Genomic DNA, 23,062 nt, shown 5'->3' on the forward strand with positions numbered 1-23,062 from the left:
GTGACAGGGACAGTTTGGGGGCAAAAAATAGCCCCCCCCCCCCTCACACACACACATACACAAAGTTTGCTTGTGAAAGGAACTATCTATGATCATATAACTGGCTCGCATCCTTCACAAAAACATTTTGGAAAACTATGTATAAAATGAGAACAAGACACCTGACACCGCAGAATGTTCTTTCCCTCAAGCGATTGACAAGACCATTTCAAGGTCATTTCTAGTATCTCCAGTAACATCAGGAGGTATCATAGAAGAAGAACTTTATTGCACGACAATTGTATATGGTACAAAGTATGGCAACAGCTATTACATAAGGTTCAAAACAGAGGTATAGGATAAAGCTTAACATCCTAGTTGACATAACAATAAGGGCTAACATAATTCATTCATATAGTATCACAATGGAGTATTCTAATCATTAGCTTCAGTATTCTTTCTAATAGCAAAACAGTACTTGCCTATTTTTGCATTATGGGGGTTCTGACATCTAAATATATGTGCAAATCTGTCTGTAGCATCGAGTCTTTTGAAATATGTTGTACTTGATTCGAGAAACGTGAATAATTCATTGTGTAAACTAGCGTATCTAGAACATTCCATAATAAAGTGAAATTCATCTTCAATATGCTTTGGGCAGAATGGACAGAACCTTTGGTTTCAACATTCAACTTATGGCCACTAATTCTTAACTGAGTTATTGCTTTGCGAATCTCAAAGTTATCTATATAATAAAGGTGATGATGATATATATATATGATGATATCATATTATGGGTACATTTCTTGTTCATAACATTCTTTTGATTTCCTAAGAAAAGACAGTTTTGAATTATTTTCAATAGAACTAAACCACTCCTGTATGTATATATCTTGTAGCCTTGTGCGCAGTTCGTTGGCAATATAAGCTGCATTATAAGCCTCAGGTTTCATCCATATGTGTCCCAAGCCATGGTAACAGAGAATGTCCTTAACATGCATTCTTTATTATCAGTAAATACAGTGTTGTATGCATCGCGGAGTAGTGAGTCCCCAGGTAAGTTTTCCAAACGGTGCCAGTATTTAATGAGCTGAATTCAAGCAGATATTATAATGGAAAAAGTTCCTAACTCTCCTCTGACGCCGTCGTTAGATGATTTTTAGTGGACTCCGAGTAGAAATTTTTGAAAACGTGTGTCAAGAATGTCAAATTCCGGTATATCTAAAGGGAGGCGTGTGTTATCATATAGCCAGACGACCAATAAGAAGGGTCATTAATATCCCAAATACTATCCACGGGGTATAGGTCTCGTTCTCGGGATTTATTTATTTATTTATTTATTAGGATTCTCCACACTGGAGGGTATGGCGGAACAGGTGTCAAAAGACACCTTTTCGAAGCCGCCATACCTTAAACATAACAATGATACATCAAATCATAATATACATAAAATACAAGAACAGATCAAGAACAGATATCATAATCAATGTAACGTTCAAATCAAGATAAATCAACTTAACAACACACATACATTATTTAGTCCAAATTTATGAAATAGATATACATGTAGTCATAATATAGAGTAAAATTATCGTGGCCTTGTGGCAATGCAAGAGGCGCAACAGCATGCTAGTCACCATGTGCAAGCCTGCTCTAGCTTGAAGTTTTGTCGGGATCGGTTTTGCATGAATGTAGATAGATTTCGTTTAAAGGCAGACACATTGGACGGGCTTGTGGCTGATGCTCCCAGCCCTCTGATTTCAACGGGAAGTTTGTTCCAAATTGTGATAAGTCGTGAGATAAATGAGGAGGCAAATGAAGAAGATCTTACTCTCTGAGGGACTAACATGTGTGCCCTTAAACTACGTGGCGTTCTTGTAGGGAATGCAGCTAACCTATGCGCTAGATCTGAATCATATACCTTTGCAAGGGACTTAACGAATACCACAACATCAGACATCTCTCTTTGGTAAGAAAGTGGTAACAAGCCTAGTCTAGATAGTCTAGACTTGTAGTCCAGGTGTTCAGCGGAGGGCCCGAGGATGTATTTCGTTGCCCTTCGCTGTACACCCTCGATCAGGGCTGTGAGACTACGTGATGTGGGTCTCCATACTGACGAACAGTATTCCAAAACACTTCTAACAAGAGACAAATACAATGTCTTACGTATATCAGTGTTGGACTTGTAACCTATGGAACGCTTGATAAACCCAAGCATTTGATTAGCTTTGGCCACTGTTCTTATGACATGGCTATTCCATGTAAGGTTGGATTTTACTGTGGTGCCAAGGTCAGACATGCTGTCCACTACAGTCAGGTTTGAACTTGAAATGTGATAATCAAATCTGATGGGGTACTTAGATCGTGTAAACCTTAACACTATGCATTTGGATAGGTTAAAACTCAACTTCCACTTTATGCTCCACTCATGTAGTGAACAGATATCCTGTTGTAGTTTTGAACAGTCATTTGTGCTACGGATCTCTCTGAAACATTTGCTGTCATCTGCAAAAAGTGCTGACATAGAGATTCTAGCCGAGTCAGGTAGATCATTTATGTAAAGTACGAACAACAGTGGGCCTAGGATGGAGCCCTGTGGGACTCCGGAAGTGACGGTACGCCAATTTTCAACCATTAGTGAACAGAGGAAGCATTGCTACGCTGGGAACGAGGAACCTGTGCTGCTTCCTCCGTGGCTGTGGTAGTATTTATTCCGCTTATGGATGTCCACCACTGGGGTCTATCCAAGTGTGTGCATAATGGTGTATAGAGGTCACAAGGTGTATAGAGGTCACAGCCCAGGATAACCCTACCTGCCCTGTTTTGGAGTTTCTGTAGTTTGTCTATGTAAACCTTGTTGCCTTGGTTCCAGACAGTACTACAGTACTGTATGTGTGGAAGGAAAAGGGATGTATATATTGTCAGTAAGGCTTGTCTGTTAGTTAAAGGCTTCAGGCACTTCATGATGCCGATAGCTTGCGAGAGTTTCTTTGTGACACGAATGATCATTCCACTGTAGAGCACTGTCAATGACTATAATTAAGTGTAAACCTGGTGAATGATTGATCCTGCTAATGTGAGATACAGTGCGCTGTTTACGGCTTTTGCCCTATGTGTTCCGACAAGCATGGCTTTACATTTTGTTAGATATAGCGAGAGTTTATTTGCAGTGAACCACTGCACAAGCAGAGTTGAATCGCGATGAATTGCCTGCTTTATTGTCTCCAGGCTACGGTGTGCAAAATATATGGGTCAGCATTAATTGCTACCCTGCATGATTGAATACAGTTTGTTGATGTACAAAATGAATAGGGGGGTCCTAGTATAGATCCCTGTGGTACGCCGCAAGTCACATATTTCGGACAGCGCTAAATTTTGGCAAGCACGATGAGACCTTCTGGTCAGGTAAGACCTGAACCATTTACAAGACAATTCATCTATACCATAGTTTGAGCAGCATACTAGTAATCTCATGATCAAGCGTGTCGAAAGCCCTCGACAAATCACAGAATAACGCTAGTTTGCTGCTTTTTGTTGATCGACTCAATGCAATCTTCTACTACCGAGTGTGTAGAGCGGTCTCACATTAGTGGGACTTTCTAAAGCCACATTGGGAATGAGTTAGAAGTTTGTTTTTGTTCAAGTAGTCATATGATTGATTATGTACTGCTCTTTCTAGTATCTTAGATGTGCCAGGTAGAATAGATACAGGGCGGTGGTTACTAGGGTTGGTCGAATGTGTTTGTATGCATAATCAATGAGATCAAAGGTATGGAGTTTTGAATCTCCTTACAAAGAGTTAATCTAGAATTAGAACTATATCTATCCACCAGTTGAAAGCCAATAACTGTTGGCTCAGTACTAACAACGTCCCCCCTTATTGGTATGTATTAATAATTGTTGATTAGATAAACCGTCTGGAATGCAGGCTTTTAACGCTTTGTGTAATATTGGAAGTATTCATTTCAAATAGACTAGACCAATTGCTGCAGTATTACATGTCATCTGTCCTTTATAATACTTTGCCGTCTTTTATATCAGTATAAGACGGTTGGTACTTCAACAGTACTGAACTTTTTGTTGACCTCCGCTGACCTTTGCCAATTCCACGCAATGTCGGGATAACGGAGACCCCAGACCAGGCCTGCGGCAGCCCCCCATTGTCACTTAAAGTCATCACGAGTCAGAAATTGTCCCATCTATGTCCACTTAACCGCCAGGCTATCACATCATGGTGTGTTTAAGTACCATGTTAGGTGATAGATCTTGACCCCATTCGTGTTTCGTCCTCAGGCAATTCATAGCAAACTTATTACGTTTGCCGAAGATGATCACATCTACATACGCAGCTAAAATGCCCTTTTTTTACATACTCAGCTATATAATTTTCTTAAACAGGTTCCGTCTCTATAAAACATATATTCTGGGCAGTTTTATGCAGTGAAAAAATGCCAGCTATGTCGACCTGCTGTATAGTCACTTGAAATATAGAGCTTCCTTACAGATTTACTGTTATACAGATTATGCCTAACTTCCGCACTAAACATAATATTAACGTTATAGTTATATTCACGTTAACCTAAGATACCAAAACCCTATTCATCCTTTCTTTAGATATCCTCCTGCAAAATTTCAAACAAAACACTTATTGTAGTTTATATGCTGCTGTAAGGTCGAGAACTACACCACTTCTTCCCAACGTCGAAATCTATCTGCTGTCAAAGAATTAAAACCACAGTCCGGAACAGAAAATACAAAACCTTTCACTGCATCGCAGTACACAGGAAAGCGGCTTGAAGGCCCAAATCAACCATTACCTTAGTCCACAACAATCAATCCACAGCTTTTTAAAAAGTTACTTCTGGCCAAAGTGGGTGAAAAACAGCTAAAGAGACAAACTTAAAACAATACCTTCCGTGAAAACTACAGTACGAATCGACTGAGTGTGACAAAGTAGTATACCGAATTGTTTAGTATATGGATAGTTACGTTGGGAAAAGTACTTTTTGGATAATTTTAAAATAGTCGCAGAAAATTTGCAAATACCTTTGAAACTGCTTTTTTTCCATAAGGGAATTCTAAGAAAAATCGATTTTTGTACGTAACCTGCAGTACCTTGCAATTGCTTGCTTTCTAGCTTTGATATCCCCCCCGTTGAAAGATACCAAGAGAAAGACATTGTGCTGCGGTTGACCCTGCGCCAGTACAAAATACATCACACGATACGGAGATAGATAAGAGGCCGAAATAAAGTGATGCCACACTCAAGGTCGACCATTCACTCCAGTCAGTCACTTTGAACATGATGTAAGTCAGAAAATCTTCACTGACCTTCGCGATAAGAACTTTTCACTCACAGTGCATTTTGTTCACCCTTTTAAGCAACATGATTAAGTAGAATCTGCCGGCTATTGATAAACCGTAATGTCAAAAATCGATATTACTCATTGTATTTCGACTGGGAAACAAAATCACATGAGGTGCCTGCTTTATCAGCGACTTGCAGGGCAGTCATTTGTTAGTCATGGTAGGCGGAAAAATGGTGTTCTGGTAATTTTTAACAAGCATGAGAGGTTATATTGTATTATGCTGATTTCCGTTGTGTACTACACACATTGGTTATCAAATTTCTAATTTAGTTAGATCCGCTTCACGTATTGCAGAAAACGAATGTTGTTTCCGAGTCGTCACAGTAGTGTTTCCCGTCCTTTGTTTGTTCCCACGGCTTTGTTACGGAATCGTGAAACAAATCTTACTGTTACCCAATTTGCGTGCGCTTTACTGGTGCTGGACCAACATCACACCACAAGCTTGCAAAACAGCTTGATTATGAAGCTAAAAGTTTTGAGAGGAAATTGCGCAATGTTTAGGATATACTCACATTTTTATGGAGAGTTAGTGGCATAGGACCCCACTATAGGCAGGCTGAATCTGGTACACCAAGATGGCCGTTGCTTGTTGCTATGGCGGCCGGTTAGTTGCTAGGGGGAGGGAGTGATCACGACACTGAACTTGAAAGGCCCACATAAGTTCGAGAGCAAATACAGCATAGTTAAGCCATCTCCCTCCCCATGCAGCAAAAGACTCTTCCAAAATCACTCCCTGTACGAAAATGGAACACTTCTGCTTAAAAATGGCGTCTTTTAATCACACTTCTTTTGAATGCACTATATCGCAAAAAGGAATCATGAAAATTTCTCCCCGTAGAAGAATGGATTCTTCCAGTGTAAAATTGCAAGACAGAACACTTCAGAAATTGATTCAGACTAAGTCATTGACTGCCATAGACATTGATATGTCCAGACCTGCACCTGCAAGCGAGCAGTCTCCGGGTGGGTTCAACAACCATGAGGTCGTTGGCCCCTGCGGCCATTGGAAAATGACAAACATTATACATGGGTCGCTTGGAAAAAAATATTTATTTCACCCCCATATCAAAGTCTAGGTCATTTGGTTATAAAATCAGAATACATGAGCCAAAAAGTGTACTTTTTGTAAAAAAAGTGGTTAAAAAAATCACAAAATTAAGCATTTTGTTGTACTGTATCCCAAAGTTTTATGAATCATGTACGCATATGTGCAGGGTACTCCTATGCTAAATTTCAGGTCAATTGATTGTAAAGCCTGGGTACCGGAGCCGAAAATGGCCAAAAATTGCAATATTAAGCATTTTGTTATTGAATCTGAATGGGAATATGATCAAGGCACTTCCGTACGACATTACAGGTCATTCAGTTATGATAACGGGGTACAGGGGGGCCAAATTATATAATGATATAGTTTTGGTCTAGAAACGACCAGAAAAACTCAATATGATTATTGTAATGATTTTGATATGAAAAATGAAAAAAAATGTATGGGGTAGTATTGGCCCACTTTACTCTTGTGCTTAATTTCGGTCCAGGAACGACGGAGATGAATCACTTTGAAGACTTGACAGGAGAAGGAAGAAGAAGAAAAAAGGAAAAGCAGAAACAGAAACATTACGAATACTAGAGTTCGGCGACCTCATGCCTCCACGAATATTTAGAGCTTTTGTTAATTTCATGCAAATGACTTAACATTAACATGATTTATGCATGGTGTTGTTCATCATTGAATAACGTACAATACACATGTCAATTAAAATTCCCAATTCAGATCATTAATCATTAATTTGTTGTGCAATTTTTGCATAAATTATGCAAATAAGTTCCTCATTTGCATATTTCATATCTGCATATGTTCCACCGATTATAATTAACAAGTGTTACATTTGTCAAAGTCCAGTTATTGCAAATAATGGAATTATACAATATCCTCATTAATTATGCAAATTAAGCCCTCATTTGCATAAAATGCATATCATTATAAACATCTTTGCCCAAGCTACCTGCATACCTAAAATGCAGGCAATCCATCGTTCCTTTCTGCAGTTATCCTCTTTGGAGTATCTTGACAAAAACGCACCTGCAGTTCCACAATTAAATGTTAGGGGACTGAAACTTGCCCCACTTTGTCATGACGCTAAAAGCTATCTACCACCCAAATGTCTCGACCATATCATGTCCGGGACAAGAGATGCATTGAAAAAACTGCTATGATAGAATATTCTCATTAATTATGCAAATGTACTACTATTTTGCATAATTAGTATTTTATCTTGTACAACATTGTCTAAGGTACCTACATACCAAAAATCATGACAATCCGTTATTCCCTTCTTGAGTTATCCTCGTCAGAAGTTTCTTTGACAAAAATGCCCCTGCTATCCCAAAACTAGACGCTAGGGGGCCCAAACTTATGTCATTTCTTCCTGAGCACAAGAGCTATCTAATACTCAAATATCGTGACCATGGCATGTTCAGAACACCGAGATAGCAAAACCGAAAGTGCGCTGCAGTACCAAGGGGAGCCGCTAGGGGGGCCCGAATCTAATCATTTTCAGCTTTCACCACACCCCACCAACACACCAAGTATGAAACCAATCCACCCAGCCGTTCTTGAGTTATCTTGTTTACACACAGACACACAGACACAGACACACAGGCAAACACAGGGTAAAATATAACCTCCATGACATTTCATGGAAGTAACAATATATTTCACCATACCTATGGTATGGCTGAAATATCCTTTAAAACGCAGGAACGTAGAGGACATACTGCGTTTGCGATTTGTTTGCATTTGTTTTTGTCCGAGCCAATCAACTGAGATTAATGAATTTGGACGAGTAAAGCTATCACGGCTAATTGAAAGATCTGGTGATGGAAATTGCCATGAATGTTATGTACCGACATAGTAACTTGTGTGCCTGTTCTTTTAGTTCCAAGGCCACAGCAAGTAAATGTTATGGATGATCAGCGCGCTCATTAATTTTCGCCTGATCTTAGAAAGAAAGTTTTTTGTCTTCTTTGGAGATGGTCAACATGACAAAAAATTAGCAAAATGAACAAAAATGTTGTTTCGTAGCCTAATGATGACACTTGTAGACATGACACAGGCGAGGTAAACATGACTTGTAGTTGTAGAAGTTGGATAGTTGTAAAGGTGGCACCAAGCCACGAGTGTTGTTGCCAACTTGGTAAGTGATACCAGGCTACCACACCAGTGTCACTACTACACAACCAGAGCACGTCTTGAATACAGGAATGAATGACTTGTAGCTGTACTACCATGTTTTATCACTTCAATTCTTGTTACAATGTTTATGTTTACTCTCCAAGCAAGGGATAGGCTCTGGCTGTTTTTGACGATTTTTAGGCGTTTAATCGGGCTTTCTATTTTGCTGTTTTTAATCGTCAAAAACAGTCGAAGCTTTCCTCTACTTGGAGAGTAGCTTACGGGGTCTGTTTTTACAATTTAGCCATCGTTTTTTACCAATCGTGTTTTGCCCTATCTCACTATTTTGCAGTCTACAGAGGAGGTCATACATAAAATTTATTTGATGTGGCCTAACGAGGAAGTGATTACCTTGATAAAGGCAGTACAGACAACCGAAAATTTGGGCAAATGAATCTCCCAAGCTTACGACATGGTTTGTATAAAGGCTTTTCTTTTGACGTCATTTACGCCATGTTGGATTGCAGCAAACGTCTGTAAACCACACGAAGATGCTACTGCTTAACTCAATTACCTCCCAACATGGTCGCTAGAGGATTCAAACAATAATCACCATGACGTGAATGAAAGCCTGTATACTCTTACGCTGATTATGCAACCAAACATACTTTGCATAAGATATAACCAAATACGTTCCTTGATACAACTTTTTAAACATGTGACATCCAGAATTTTGCAAATTCGGAACATTGACAGATATAAATTATGCACATTTGGTTCATTACTGATCGATTTCTTGAATTTCAGTGATTAGGGCATATGTACTTTTGATAAGTAATAAGTACTAATATGAATATTGTTGTTAGATCGTCATGTTTATCGGTATGCAGAGAGCACAAATGATTGTTGACACGATTAGATGATGAATTATATAAATTGGATTTTGATTTGATGGGAAATTTCGGAAATTTAGAAACCCGCTGCGTTTTACAATATTAGTATTCAAAAACGTGTCATATGTAACTGAAAAATAGGGCATCATTGGTGAACAAAGATGTGCAAATTAGACAGAATCTAAGAATTAATTTTAGAATACTTTGATTTCATAGTCGTTAAAGATGAGGATACGTCCTACATGTACATGTGAAGTTACATAAAAGGGAACGTACGTCGTTTTATATATCATAATTAAGACATCACAACGGCTTTATTGATGAGGAAGTGTTAGAACAGCCTTCTTTGTTGAAATAAGATTGCCATACATTGTATGAGGCCTTGGCACTCTATTTTCGTATTCTTAGCAATTTTGTCATTTAATTGCAGTAAAGAATGCTGTAGAGGAGCTAAGCCCTTTCCCATGACACAATAATCACGTGCTTTGGTCTGTAAGACTGATTGTGGGATTTCCAGACTCAATCGATGGGCCCACACGTAATACACCATGTGGTGTTATTTACTTATCAGAAGAACCATGGCTTTGCAGCTGTCGCTCCGATCCAGGCGACACGCCTCGCGCACTGCGCTGACTTTGAAAACTCTGCTGTCGAATTAAATTTCTAGTTATCTCCATGAAAAATGGTTTTGGCTGTGTCTGTCTGTCTGTTTGTCTGTTTGTGTTTCCAGATTTTTGTAGTTAGCATAGCTAAAGGAACCTCTCGATGTATTACTATGATATCATATATGTGGGTAGTTGTTGGGAAGACAAAGGTCAATATCAATTTTGGGCCTCCTGGTATGTGACCTTGGTACTGCAGCAGAAATTCTTTTTCTTGCTTCATTTGACCTGGATGAAGAATGTTTGGCTTCCCTATCAGATTGTTCTGGAACTGCAAGGGCGTTTTTGTCAAAATCATCGAAGGAAGATAACTGAACAAGGGGACGACAAATTTACATGATATTTGGAATGTAGATAGCTTAGACAGGGATGTACGTCATAAAGTGCAAATTATGCAAACTAGCACTTAATTTTCATATCTAATGAAAAATCTATATTCATTATGTTTTTCATTAGACTCTATATGACTCAAATACCTGAAATATATGTAGTCTGTAGCAGGTGAAACATTGATAGATACCAATTATGCAAATAAGTCTTAAATTTTCATAATTATTAATTATTGTTAAAGTGCCATAATTCTTCATAAGTGGTAAATGATTGGATAATCAAAATTGTGACCGGTGTAAGTTATCTAAAGGTGAAAATAACGAAGCATAGATTGTGTAAATGCGGCAGTCATTAACATAATCAGACTATTTCATAGTACTGAGTGATATGATGTCTCCGAACTCTTGTTGACAAGTTGCAAATTACAGATTGGATGCCACACAATTTGTTTTCTCATGAACAGTCTTCAAGCGATAATGTACATTATGTACACTTATCATATAGGATGTACTATTTTGGTGATATTATTATGCTAAATGCAACCTTTGGAAAGCTATTGTTTGCTTCAAAATAGATGAAACTCTAGACGAAACTCTATTTCCCTTCCCCATCGGAAGAAAGGAAACATCTTATTGTTTTCCTGGATGTCGACCCGGAAATGTATGTCTATATTGGTGATGCTTTCATCAAAAGGCCAAGGCGTAAAATTCAATAGAAGTGTAGTTATATCCTGTCTGTTTTGAAGAAATATCTTTATCCAAAAATACTGTATTTTGATCCCCTTAACCTTTGAAAAGTGAATATCGTTGAAGAGGTTCATCATTCACGTATGAATACAGTTTCTTCAAATTTTCTTCAAGCAATGACTGTTTTTAAAGGTAAGATACATACCTCCAAATTTTCGACGGCTGACAGTCACAAGTCCATCTTGATCACGGAGAGTGACCTAGTGTCGATCTCGCGAGAGAGCACGAGACTAGGTCTGGCTTGCGTAGATCACCTGCCCCCGCAAAAGGCCCACAGAAAGATTAAGGAGGTCGTCCACATCCAACTGGAGGGTGCGAAGCTAACCGCAATGAGGGTTGGGAGTTGTCAAAATCCTACCTACCTCTACTCCGGAAGGAGACGGGGGAGGGGGCAGATGATCTACGCAAGCCAGACATAGTCTCGTGCTCTCTCGCGAGATCGAGACTAGGTCGAAAATTTGGAGGTATGTATCTTACCTTTGAAAACAGTCATTGCTTTAAGAAAATTTGGAGTAAGCCTTGAAAAGTGACTTATACCGACAATGTAAAAATTACTGGATCAAATTGAACATACAATTTCGAAATAGATTTAAACGATTTAAATCATTTCGCCTAGTCTCTTACTAAGACTTGTTACATTTGACTCATGCAGACGTTCATCGTTGTCAGCAAGAAGGGAGAAATTGCGAGGTTTAGCGCGACAAATGGACTGTGGCTGCTGTCTCCATTCTGCACAATCCGGGGGCTGGCGCTGTACATCCTGGTACATCCATATCCTTTTCATGTGATGGGCGCTACATTCAGTCTTTGGGATGATTAACTCCGTAAGTGCGCGCTTGTTTGCTATGGAATGTTCTTACACACACAGCTCTCAACCTTTATCCTCCTCCATCTTCTTCCCCTGGTGGTGACCTCCCCGTTCACTGGCCCGTTTTCTCCAGTAGGTCTTGGTTACAGTACTCGGGTGTCGGCCGGCTCTTCAAGTATGCTTTTTCTTTGTTCAGCTTCTATTCAGTCAGACCACCAAGGGGCTCAGTGGAGGATAGCTCAGTTTAACTAGTTTAACAAAAAAATCGGACCATAACAAATTGTTATCACTGACCTAGTCTGACATACGCATGGAGTCTACTTTCAGGGAGGGCGTCGACGTGTCAGCTTTCTGAAAGTAGATACGCCAGTATACTGCGAGAGGCACCAAAATGGTTTCTTTGGGGCTTCAGTAACTACCCGATTACGGTAATTCATACAAATTTGTAATAAAAAAAGGATCTCGAGTTATTGGTGTGAACACACCACACTAACAAAAACTATACCCCCGGTAAAACTGAGCCTCTGTAAGTAAAGATGTACCTCCCCAATGATAAGTTGTACATCGAAGTGGGTCGGAACTTTAGAGAGGTGGTCATACTGATAATGACGACCACATAGTAGTATTTTGCATCTTTAGCGACACAATGCGTCCGCTTTCACGGGGGTGAAAACTGTGGATGTCCGAATCGACCATCGCGGACTGAACGGCCACTCCTCGTGCTTTACTAGTACAGGCCACTCACTAATGCCCATTCTCCGTTCAGTTTCATTGACGTCATGCACATCACTTACATGCATCTGTCTGTATATGTCATTATGTTCCCTGTAGAATAGAGTTGATAAATGTTATATATACATCACTCTCAATGAAGGCTAAGAGATGAGCCATATTTGGACTTGACACAATTACGTGGTTCAGCTTGTTGGTGATGATGGCGATTCTAGTCAACTGTGTTTTCATGACGATGACCGCCCCTCCAGAGATGACAGAGTAAGTATATATTAATAAACTCATACCATTAAATGTAAGAGCACTGGAATGTTATGAAAGTAGTGTTTATTTTGTACGCCAGAGGCACAATCATGAAATACAAGCTATGCAAATGCCGTTAGATTGACAACCGCATACCATCGCCAAGTTCGCATCAATGTAAACAATGAAATTGCAGCATTTTCTCAGGAAAACCAAATATTACTTTGTTTCTTTTCGATTTCAATTTACACATGAAATGCTAATGGAATGTAATTATAGTACTTTGATGCCAATGCTTCTGAATTAAGTTCAATGATCTAAAAATAATTTAAGTCAAGACTTGAGATGTGGTTTGGAGGGGTGGGGGGCTTGTTCAATGATCGCAAAGTAGGAGATGACACTCAAACTCAAAGGCACATTAACGACGGTAAACAGACAATATCTGTTATTTGCCACTTTCAGGACGAACCTATCACAGTCGTCATTTTATCCCATCCCTCTTTGTCATCAGGAAGCTACTTGTCCAGTCTTCCATAGCACAAGTCGTACATGCAGCAAGAAATAATACCCAGGCGTCAAGTGTCAGTATGCAGTTGTCAATAATAACTATAGATGCTGTTACATATACCCGATGTAAATAGATGCCTGTAAAAAGTTGTGATCATTTGAGGGATATGTCTGTGTGTGGGATGAACACTTTAAAAACTCGATAATGTAAAAACTATTGCATTGTTCAACGCAGGTCACGCAAGCGTTGGAAACTATGTGTGTTCAGTCCAATTTGTGCAATAACCACTTTGGGTGTTTCTCTTGTGACTTCCAGATACGTTTTTACTGGTGTTTACTCTTTCGAGATGATTGTAAAGATATTGGCAAGAGGTTTTATTCTAGAGCAATTCACATATCTCCGAGACGCTTGGAACTGGCTCGACTTCATAGTCATACTTTTAGCGTGAGTATACTTTACTTCTCACATAACATTGACAGGCTGTAGATGAACTACATACGAGGGCAAGTCAATGTCGAGTAATGCAAGTGGTTTTTATAACAGGGTAGTTTTTTCCATCGAATGTGTTCAAATTCGGCACATATGTAATGCACATATCTTTGAGGAAGGAAAAATCTCAAATGACTTCTTACGATTTCTACGTGGTCAACTTTGAGCTGATCAGCCCTTTGAAAGTCCACCAGAAGCAAAGAGCTGTAACAGTTGCAAGGGAGTTTTTCTGACTAACTCAAAAACTAGTACTGCAGCCGCATGTAGCAAATGCAAATCTCTACAGTTTGCACTGTTTAACGGTTTGTTTCTATTAATTAATGGACACCAGACACCATTGAAAAACGTATCCAGCTACGAATCCATCAGGCTGAAATATCCCAACTCACTCCACAGTGACATCTGTAGAAGATGAACTGTTACGTGTTCAGAAATAAAAGCTATTAACATTCAGTAGTAATTTCAACTTCGGACCGTAATTGAATATGGGTCACAGTATCGTATTTATTTATTCATGTATGACTCTTTACGGTAGTTTTTCTGATCTTTGGTTCTGATGGACTTACAGGCGGTCAGCTATTTTGAAGTCCATTAAGTTAATATTAAGATGTTTTGATAAGATATGTGCCTTTACCTTTGTGCCAAGTTTCAATTCATCGACAAAGCCTGTGATAGAACCAATTGCATTACATCTTGCCTCGCCCCGTATGCTACACATGTATCATTGTGATACTTTGGTGCGTAAGTGTGTAACAAAGAGGATTTGTCTACTACACGTATCGAATAATCGTCCCAGAAAATACTGTATTCAGCGTTATTGTCATTCTACATTTATAATCAAAAGCAAGTTTTCAAACGTACGAACAGGACAAAAGAAGCAATTTTTTTTTCATAAACATATTTTGTTGGCCAATGAAAAAATACACGCTAGAACAGTCTAACCTTCGAGGTACTAGCCAGTTGTTCTATATTTCCAATAGCTGGCATGCCACTGTCCTGTCTAAGAGTGAATATGACAATATCCTCAAAGCTATTGGAGTGGACAGAAATTACAGACCTTAAAAAGGTTGTGTGGTTTTCTTGATGATATGATTTTATCACACTTCATTACCAATCAATGGCATTTTTTTACAGAATATTACACACGGCGAATTTTGCAGTAGCTGTGGGAAATACTTTGACATTTCTGTTAATAAAAAAATATTGACCCGATACAAGGGTCGTCAACTCTTGGGTGGTTGGGTTTTGGTTTGTCTAAGTGCAGTATGAAAATTTCTCAAAGGAATACTACTAATCATTCTAAAGGGAATATTTGTAACATTAAACAAGAAAACTTACAATACATTTAGCGAGAAAAACTGTATACTGTAATCATTACCTTCGCCAGAATGACAAGGTTCTGTTTTAGGCATGTATGTATGTCTGTTAACAGTATAACTCGAGAAGCCTTCGTTGGATTCTGATGATATTTGGTAGGTGGGTAGGGGTCAGAGCAACAAAGGTCAAGTTAGATAACGGGCTCCCTAGCGGCTTGCTAAGGTACTGCAGCGGAACTTCCATTCTTGATATCTCGTGTGTGACATGTGTGCCGTGGTGTCTGAGTGGTAGACAAAGCTTGAGGCAGAGAGTAAGTGCTGCGAGTAAGGACCCCATAGCGGCTTGTTTGGAACTGAAAGCGCCGATTTCCTTTTAAACTTTGGACGGGAATAACTCGACGGATCGCTATGGTATGTAGATAGTCGTGATAGTCTAAGTGACGACTTACATAATGGTATATATTACTTATGCAAATCAGCAGCTAATTTGCATACGCAATTAGAAAAATCTATGAATCCACTACATTCAATGATAGGACCTTCAAACTTGTCACATATATAGCTGAGAAAGACAGAAATGTCAATACATATTAATTAAACAAATGACGACCTTATTTGCATAACTAATGAAAAAATGTGAACGTATTGACGGATCGTAATGATTTTTACTATGTAGATAGCCTAAGGGAAGACTTACATAATGAAATACTAATTATGCAAATCAACAGCTAATTTGCAAAATCAATGTAAAAAGCTTATAAATCCACTGCATTCAATGATAGGCCTTTCAAAACTTGTCACATGTGTAGCTGAGAAAGAGAGAAATATGACGACTTCATTTGCATAATCATTGGGAAAATATGAACGTGTTGACGGATCATCATGATTTTTGGTAAGTAGCTGGCCTGAATAATGACTTACATAATGAGATACTAATTATGCAAACCAACAGCTAATTTGCATAATTAATGAGTAGTTATAAATCCACTGTTTTCTATGATTGGGCTTTCAATGTTGAGCGCAGAGAGGTTTTGGTCCCCTATCGGCTTTTTTTGGAACTACAGGCGCTTTAGTTTAAAGTTAAGGCTTTGAAAGAAAATAAGTCAAGAAAAGATGAACGGATCATCATGATATTTGGTATGCTGATAGCTTGCTGATACAACTTGATATTGATTATGTAGATTGGGATCTGGTTTGTATAATTAATGGCGACATTTTATGAACCCAATCCGTTCCATGAAGAAGACTCAAGAAAGGAACAACAGATTTTCATGACTTTTGGTGTGTACCTTAGACGATTTTGTACAAAATAAAATACTAATTATGGAAAATATGAGTACATTTGAATAATTATTCAGAATATTCTATCATTGCATTTTTCCATGTATCTCTTGTCCCGGGCCTGATACGGTTTTGACATTTAGGTGGTAGGTAGCTTTTAGGGTCACGACAAAGTGGATAAGTGTGAGCCCCTTAACGTTTAATTTAGGATCTGCAGGGGCGTTTTTGTCAAGACATTGAAATGAGGATAACTGCAGAAAGGAACAACAAATTGTCATCATTTTAGGCATACAGGTAGCTTAAGCAAGGACATTCAAACTAATATACGTGTTATGCAAAAGAGGCCTTAATTTGCATAACTAATGAGGAAATTGTATGATTCCATTGTTTTGAATAACTGGGCTTCAATAAATGTAACATATGTAAATTATGATAGATGGAACATAAGCAGATACCAAATATGCAAATCAGGAACTGGCTTGCATAATTTATGTATACAGATATCATTTTACATAACAAACCTGGTTTATTTGGCGAAGCTATGTGTTCGTGTTCCCTGTGGTGGCAGGTGGGGGTGAAAAAAGTATTATTTGTCATGAGTAATTATAAGTTCACGTTACAGTCATCACCGTGAAAACCGTGAACATAAAAATACATTGAAATAATCTAGAAGGAATACTCTAAATTCTTGTAGGAGTAATACTTGTAATGTTTCCAAAAAGACTTTTATAAGATTTTTATACTTTCCATGCGGGGCTGAAGGTAAATAACATACATTTGAAGCAGAGGATCGGCTCATGCAGTATATGACGTGTTTTAAGAAAACGATACAAAAAAGAAACCGACCAAACGCCTAAAACACGTAGAAACAGCCTGGGATGTATCTATGCGTCTATGCGTGATAAGTAAAATGGCATCACACGAGCATCATTTCCATCGCCGTACAGCCAAGTTCAGTACTACATGTCACGGTATATCCTTATGGTTGTCCCCAATCATCTATCTTGGAACTACCATATAACGTGAATATATCCAATAGATGCTTCCCCATGATGCTACCAAGGCTAGGGGTCACCAATCTTCTGAAATATATTTTACTGACGACAGTTTCCTATCAGTTTGCGGCAATTTGGAGATTAATGTCATAAGATATTAGACAACCTTTCTTAAAAACAGCGTCTACTTCAAGAAATGCATCCAGACACCAGAGAGATTATGATTTCACTGTTCACTGTTCATTCTGTCTCTGCTGGTTTCCTTACCTTCAAAACCTATTTCTTTTACTTAGTTTTTAGCTTTTCGTTTGTCGCTCAGGAAAGCAAATCTATACGCTCTATATTCCCTACGAATTCCATACTTGTCTCAGTTTCTACTAATACGTCTGTTCTTTTTCTATTTCAGCTATGTTACTATGTTTGTTGATCTGGGGAACCTTTCTGCTCTGAGAGCCTTCAGAGTACTCAGGGCACTGAAGACTATTTCTGTAGTGCCAGGTGAGGATTCTGTAAATAACTGTTGTTGGCCTCACGACAATTATATCTATCGATATCATGTCGTCAAGTAAATAGACGTCTGGTAATGCCATTAAAATAACGTTACAAGTATATGAATTAAGCCCTCGCCTCTTCTGTATAGTACATTACTTGTATAGAGGATTAATTTTAACATGATGCTGTTTTGTATTACAGGTTTGAAAACCATAGTGAAAGCTTTGATAGAATCAGTAAAGAATCTTCGGGACGTTATCCTGCTGACAGTATTCTGCCTGGCTGTCTTCTCACTCCTCGCCCTGCAACTCTACATGGGGACCCTACTGAACAAGTGTGTGCGTCATCTACCGACAGACAACGGAACAGCATCAAATGTTACAGACGAGATATACATGGCGCACATAAACAACGAAAGTGAGTTAAGAACTTAAGTTATGTGCTCAAGCGAACTTTTGTAACCATTTGAACAGACAAATCACACAAGTGTTCTTTACAGTAACAGGATAAAGACCACTTCAGATATATCACTAACCTACTAATGAAGTAAATCATTTTTCATAACGTCTTTTCAATCTGAATCATCCAAATCTACCTCGTTTCCTCTATTATGCTTAATATGTCATAAAATGCAAATGATTATTCATACAAAAACACGGCTTGTGTTACGGGTTTTTCAAATATGGGGCAATGTGCACTGAGCATCGTGACAGACACCTGTCATGACATGAATTAACTTGCAGTTTTCCGTGATATGACTCCTAAAAAAGAGCGACTGCTTGGTTTGCTACCGATTCTCTCAAATAGGCAATCTCTCTTAAGATTCGGTTTAAAGTCAATGCTTTGCTAGCAATTTAAAACTGTCGCTTTGAAATTTATTTTGTCAGTCATATCGGCCTTTTCGCAAGAATCATGGCTTTCTTATACTCTTGATTGCATGTCTACCAGAATTAAGAATCTAATCATGAAATCTGTCTTCGAATGGCATCCACTGTAGATATGTTTTCATTTTGGTGACACGGGCACCCCTGTCCTGGTTGTTCGTACAGAATCTGGAAGCTTGATTCTATACCCTATCCAGATTCTCTTTGCTAGACTTAATCTTACAAGTGATACGTGTGCGATTCGTTTGACCTGGCTGGGTATGCCAACAAGTTATGTTTAATCTTTCCCTATGACCTGAAGAAAACCAATCCAATTCTATGTCTGTCTAGCCTAAAGCCCCTGCCTCGTACGATTTACCGCGATGGTGGTTTCATGAGCCGTATGTTATGAGGTGGGGAAGATGGTTTCAACATATAGACCGTGGTCACAAAGGTCATACGATGGGGTGGTAAGAGCCTAGTTACGTCAATTAGAGGTGAACGCAGTTAAATTGTGGGTAACATTAGCCATCGGGGAGTGTTCTACGATGGAAAACAGACCTAGAATGAATTTTAACATGTTCACAATATTTTTATCGTCGTACGATTAAAATTGCTCCATAGCAAGCTTCACAACAGTCATTTTTTGCTATTGATGATATACCGCCAAGAAAAAATGTAATCAGAAAAAAATCAATAGCGCCCCCCCCCTCCGAAAACCCGACTCAAAAAGCCTGCTTTACTCTTCGAGTTGTTACCATAGTTACGGTCATGGTAAACTGACCCGAGACCGACTAGAGCTGAGATCTGATGTTATCATGAATATTTCACATCATAAACAAACAAGCTTATCATGATCTCCGAAATAGCCTGACTCGTACAGCGGGATAAAGGGGATCATGATAAGCATTCACTACTTTTGCTTGAAATGGACCTTTATGTGAAAGGTGCGTTTTGATATGGTTTCCTTTAATGTTAGCAACTATCCCAAGGAACCAATAGTTAAGGCATTATTCCCATCATGCATCACACCCTGGGTCTGCATGAAGGGGCAATACTCAGTTACTGGATTATAAATGGTGGATATCATTATTTGCTGATCTGTGATTAATTGTTACATATTTAGTTGATTTGTGTACATAAAGATGTGGTCTTTTAGAAAATAGCACTCACCTCTGGAGGGCAATATGACTTTAAGTCTGACTCTGTGGTTGTTATGATATGATTATGATATTCAGAACATACGCTACAGCTCATTCAATCGATTTTGTAAATCTACGACCAAATAAGTTGGGAAAGAGCAGGCTATAAAACCTTATGAAATCTTTCTTGGTGTTCCGTAGCAAACTGGTACTATTACAACGGAGAGTGGCCTCTATGTGGAAACGCCAGCGGTGCAGGGTAAGTGTGTCATGATCACCAGTGCTGTGTAAGTGTGTAATGATCAATGTTGCTGGGTAAGAGTGTCATGATCACCAGTGCTGGGTAAGTGTGCAATGATCAATGTTGCTGGGTAAGTGTGTCATGATCACCAGTGCTGTGTAAGTGTGCAATGATCAATGTTGCTGGGTAAGTGTGTCATGATCACCAGTGCTGTGTAAGTGTGTCATGATCAATGTTGCTGGGTAAGTGTGTCATGATCACCAGTGCTGTGTAAGTGTGTCATGATCAATGTTGCTGGGTAAGTGTGTCATGATCACCAGTGCTGGTAAGTGTGTGATGATCAATGTTGCTGGGTAAGTGTGTCATGATCACCAGTGCTGGTAAGTGTGCAATGATCAATGTTGCTGGGTAAGAGTGTCATGATCACCAGTGCTGGGTAAGTGTATAATGAACAATGTTGCTGGGTAAGAGTGTCATGATCACCAGTGCTGTGTAAGTGTGTGATGATCAATGTTGCTGGGTAAGAGTGTCATGATCACCAGTGCTGGGTAAGTGTGCAATGATCAATGTTGCTTGGTAAGTGTGTCATGATCACCAGTGCTGGTTAAGTGTGCCATGATCACCAGTGCTGGTAAGTGTGCAATGATCAATGTTGCTGGGTAAGAGTGTCATGATCACCAGTGCTGGGTAAGTGTGTCATGATCACCAATGCTGGGTAAGTGTGTCATGATCAACAGTGCTGGTAAGTGTGCAATGATCAATGTTGCTGGGTAAGAGTGTCATGATCACCAGTGCTGGGTAAGTGTGTCATGATCACCAGTGCTGCTTAAGTGTGTCATGATCCCCAGTGCTGGTAAGTGTGCAATGATCAATGTTGCATCACCAGTGCTGGTAAGTGTGCAATGATCAATGTTGCTGGGTAAGAGTGTCATGATCACCAGTGCTGGGTAAGTGTGTCATGATCACCAGTGCTGGGTAAGTGTGTCATGATCACCAGTGCTGGTAAGTGTGCAATGATCAATGTTGCTGGGTAAGAGTGTCATGATCACCAGTGCTGGGTAAGTGTGTCATGATCACCAATGCTGGGTAAGTGTGTCATGATCACCAATGCTGGGTAAGTGTGTCATGATCACCAGTGCTGGTAAGTGTGCAATGATCAATGTTTCTGGGTAAGTGTGTCATGATCACCAGTGCTGTGTAAGAGTGTCATGATCACCAGTGCTGGGTAAGTGTGTCATGATCACCAGTGCTGTGTAAGTGTGTCATGATCACCAGTGCTGGTAAGTGTGCAATGATCAATGTTGCTGGGTAAGTGTGTCATGATCACCAGTGCTGTGTAAGTGTGTCATGATCACCAGTGCTGGGTAAGTGTGTCATGATCACCAGTGCTGGGTAAGTGTGTCATGATCACCAGTGCTGTGTAAGTGTGCAATGATCAATGTTGCTGGGTAAGTGTGTCATGATCACCAGTGCTGTGTAAGTGTGTCATGATCACCAGTTGCTGGGTAAGTGTGTCATGATCACCAGTGCTGTGTAAGTGTATAATGATCAATGTTGCTGGGTAAGTGTGTCATGATCACCAGTGCTGTGTAAGTGTATAATGATCAATGTTGCTGGGTAAGTGTGTCATGATCACCAGTGCTGGTAAGTGTGTGATGATCAATGTTGCTGGGTAAGTGTGTCATGATCACCAGTGCTGGTAAGTGTGAAATGATCAATGTTGCTGGGTAAGAGTGTCATGATCACCAGTGCTGTGTAAGTGTATAATGAACAATGTTGCTGGGTAAGAGTGTCATGATCACCAGTGCTGTGTAAGTGTGTGATGATCAATGTGCTGGGTAAGTGTGTCATGATCACCAGTGCTGGGTAAGTGTGCAATGATCAATGTTGCTGGGTAAGTGTGTCATGATCACCAGTGCTGTGTAAGTGTGTCATGATCACCAGTGCTGGGTAAGTGTGTCATGATCACCAGTGCTGGGTAAGTGTGTCATGATCACCAGTGCTGTGTAAGTGTGCAATGATCAATGTTGCTGGGTAAGTGTGTCATGATCACCAGTGCTGGTAAGTGTGTCATGATCACCAGTGCTGTGTAAGTGTGTCATGATCACCAATGCTGGGTAAGTGTGTCATGATCACCAGTGCTGGTAAGTGTGCAATGATCAATGTTGCTGGGTAAGAGTGTCATGATCACCAGTGCTGGGTAAGTGTGTCATGATGACCGGTGCTGGGTAAGTGTGTAATGATCCCCAGTGCTGGTAAGTGTGCAATGATCAATGTTGCTGGGTAAGAGTGTCATGATCACCAGTGCTGGGTAAGTGTGTCATGATCACCAGTGCTGCTTAAGTGTGTCATGATCCCCAGTGCTGGTAAGTGTGCAATGATCAATGTTGCATCACCAGTGCTGGTAAGTGTGCAATGATCAATGTTGCTGGGTAAGTGTGTCATGATCACCAGTGCTGTGTAAGAGTGTCATGATCACCAGTGCTGGGTAAGTGTGTCATGATCACCAGTGCTGGGTAAGTGTGTCATGATCACCAGTGCTGGTAAGTGTGTAATGATCAATGTTGTTGGGTAAGTGTGTCATGATCACCAGTGCTGGTAAGTGTGCAATGATCAATGTTGCTGGGTAAGAGTGTCATGATCACCAGTGCTGGGTAAGTGTGTCATGATCACCAATGCTGGGTAAGTGTGTCATGATCACCAATGCTGGGTAAGTGTGTCATGATCACCAGTGCTTGGGTAAGTGTGCAATGATCAATGTTTCTGGGTAAGTGTGTCATGATCACCAGTTGCTGTGTAAG

The 23,062-nt window shown here is 39.6% G+C and overlaps 1 protein-coding gene across 3 annotated transcripts in view; it reads left to right on the forward strand.

Annotated features, from left to right (window-relative positions):
* LOC118406397 (sodium channel protein type 4 subunit alpha B-like) overlaps window positions 1–23,062 on the forward strand; it is a 77,937-nt gene that overhangs the window by 17,430 nt on the left and 37,445 nt on the right. For all 3 annotated transcript variants that reach the window (XM_035806436.1, XM_035806437.1, XM_035806438.1), the window contains exons 2-7: window positions 11,804–11,922; window positions 12,872–12,952; window positions 13,758–13,886; window positions 17,930–18,021; window positions 18,217–18,432; window positions 20,222–20,279. In XM_035806436.1, the coding sequence (XP_035662329.1) occupies window positions 11,804–11,922; window positions 12,872–12,952; window positions 13,758–13,886; window positions 17,930–18,021; window positions 18,217–18,432; window positions 20,222–20,279 (695 nt within the window). The remainder of the gene's footprint in view (window positions 1–11,803; window positions 11,923–12,871; window positions 12,953–13,757; window positions 13,887–17,929; window positions 18,022–18,216; window positions 18,433–20,221; window positions 20,280–23,062) is intronic.

The sequence above is a fragment of the Branchiostoma floridae genome, chromosome 19 (genome assembly GCF_000003815.2).
Source record: "Branchiostoma floridae strain S238N-H82 chromosome 19, Bfl_VNyyK, whole genome shotgun sequence".
Classification (NCBI taxonomy): Eukaryota; Metazoa; Chordata; class Leptocardii; order Amphioxiformes; family Branchiostomatidae; genus Branchiostoma; species Branchiostoma floridae.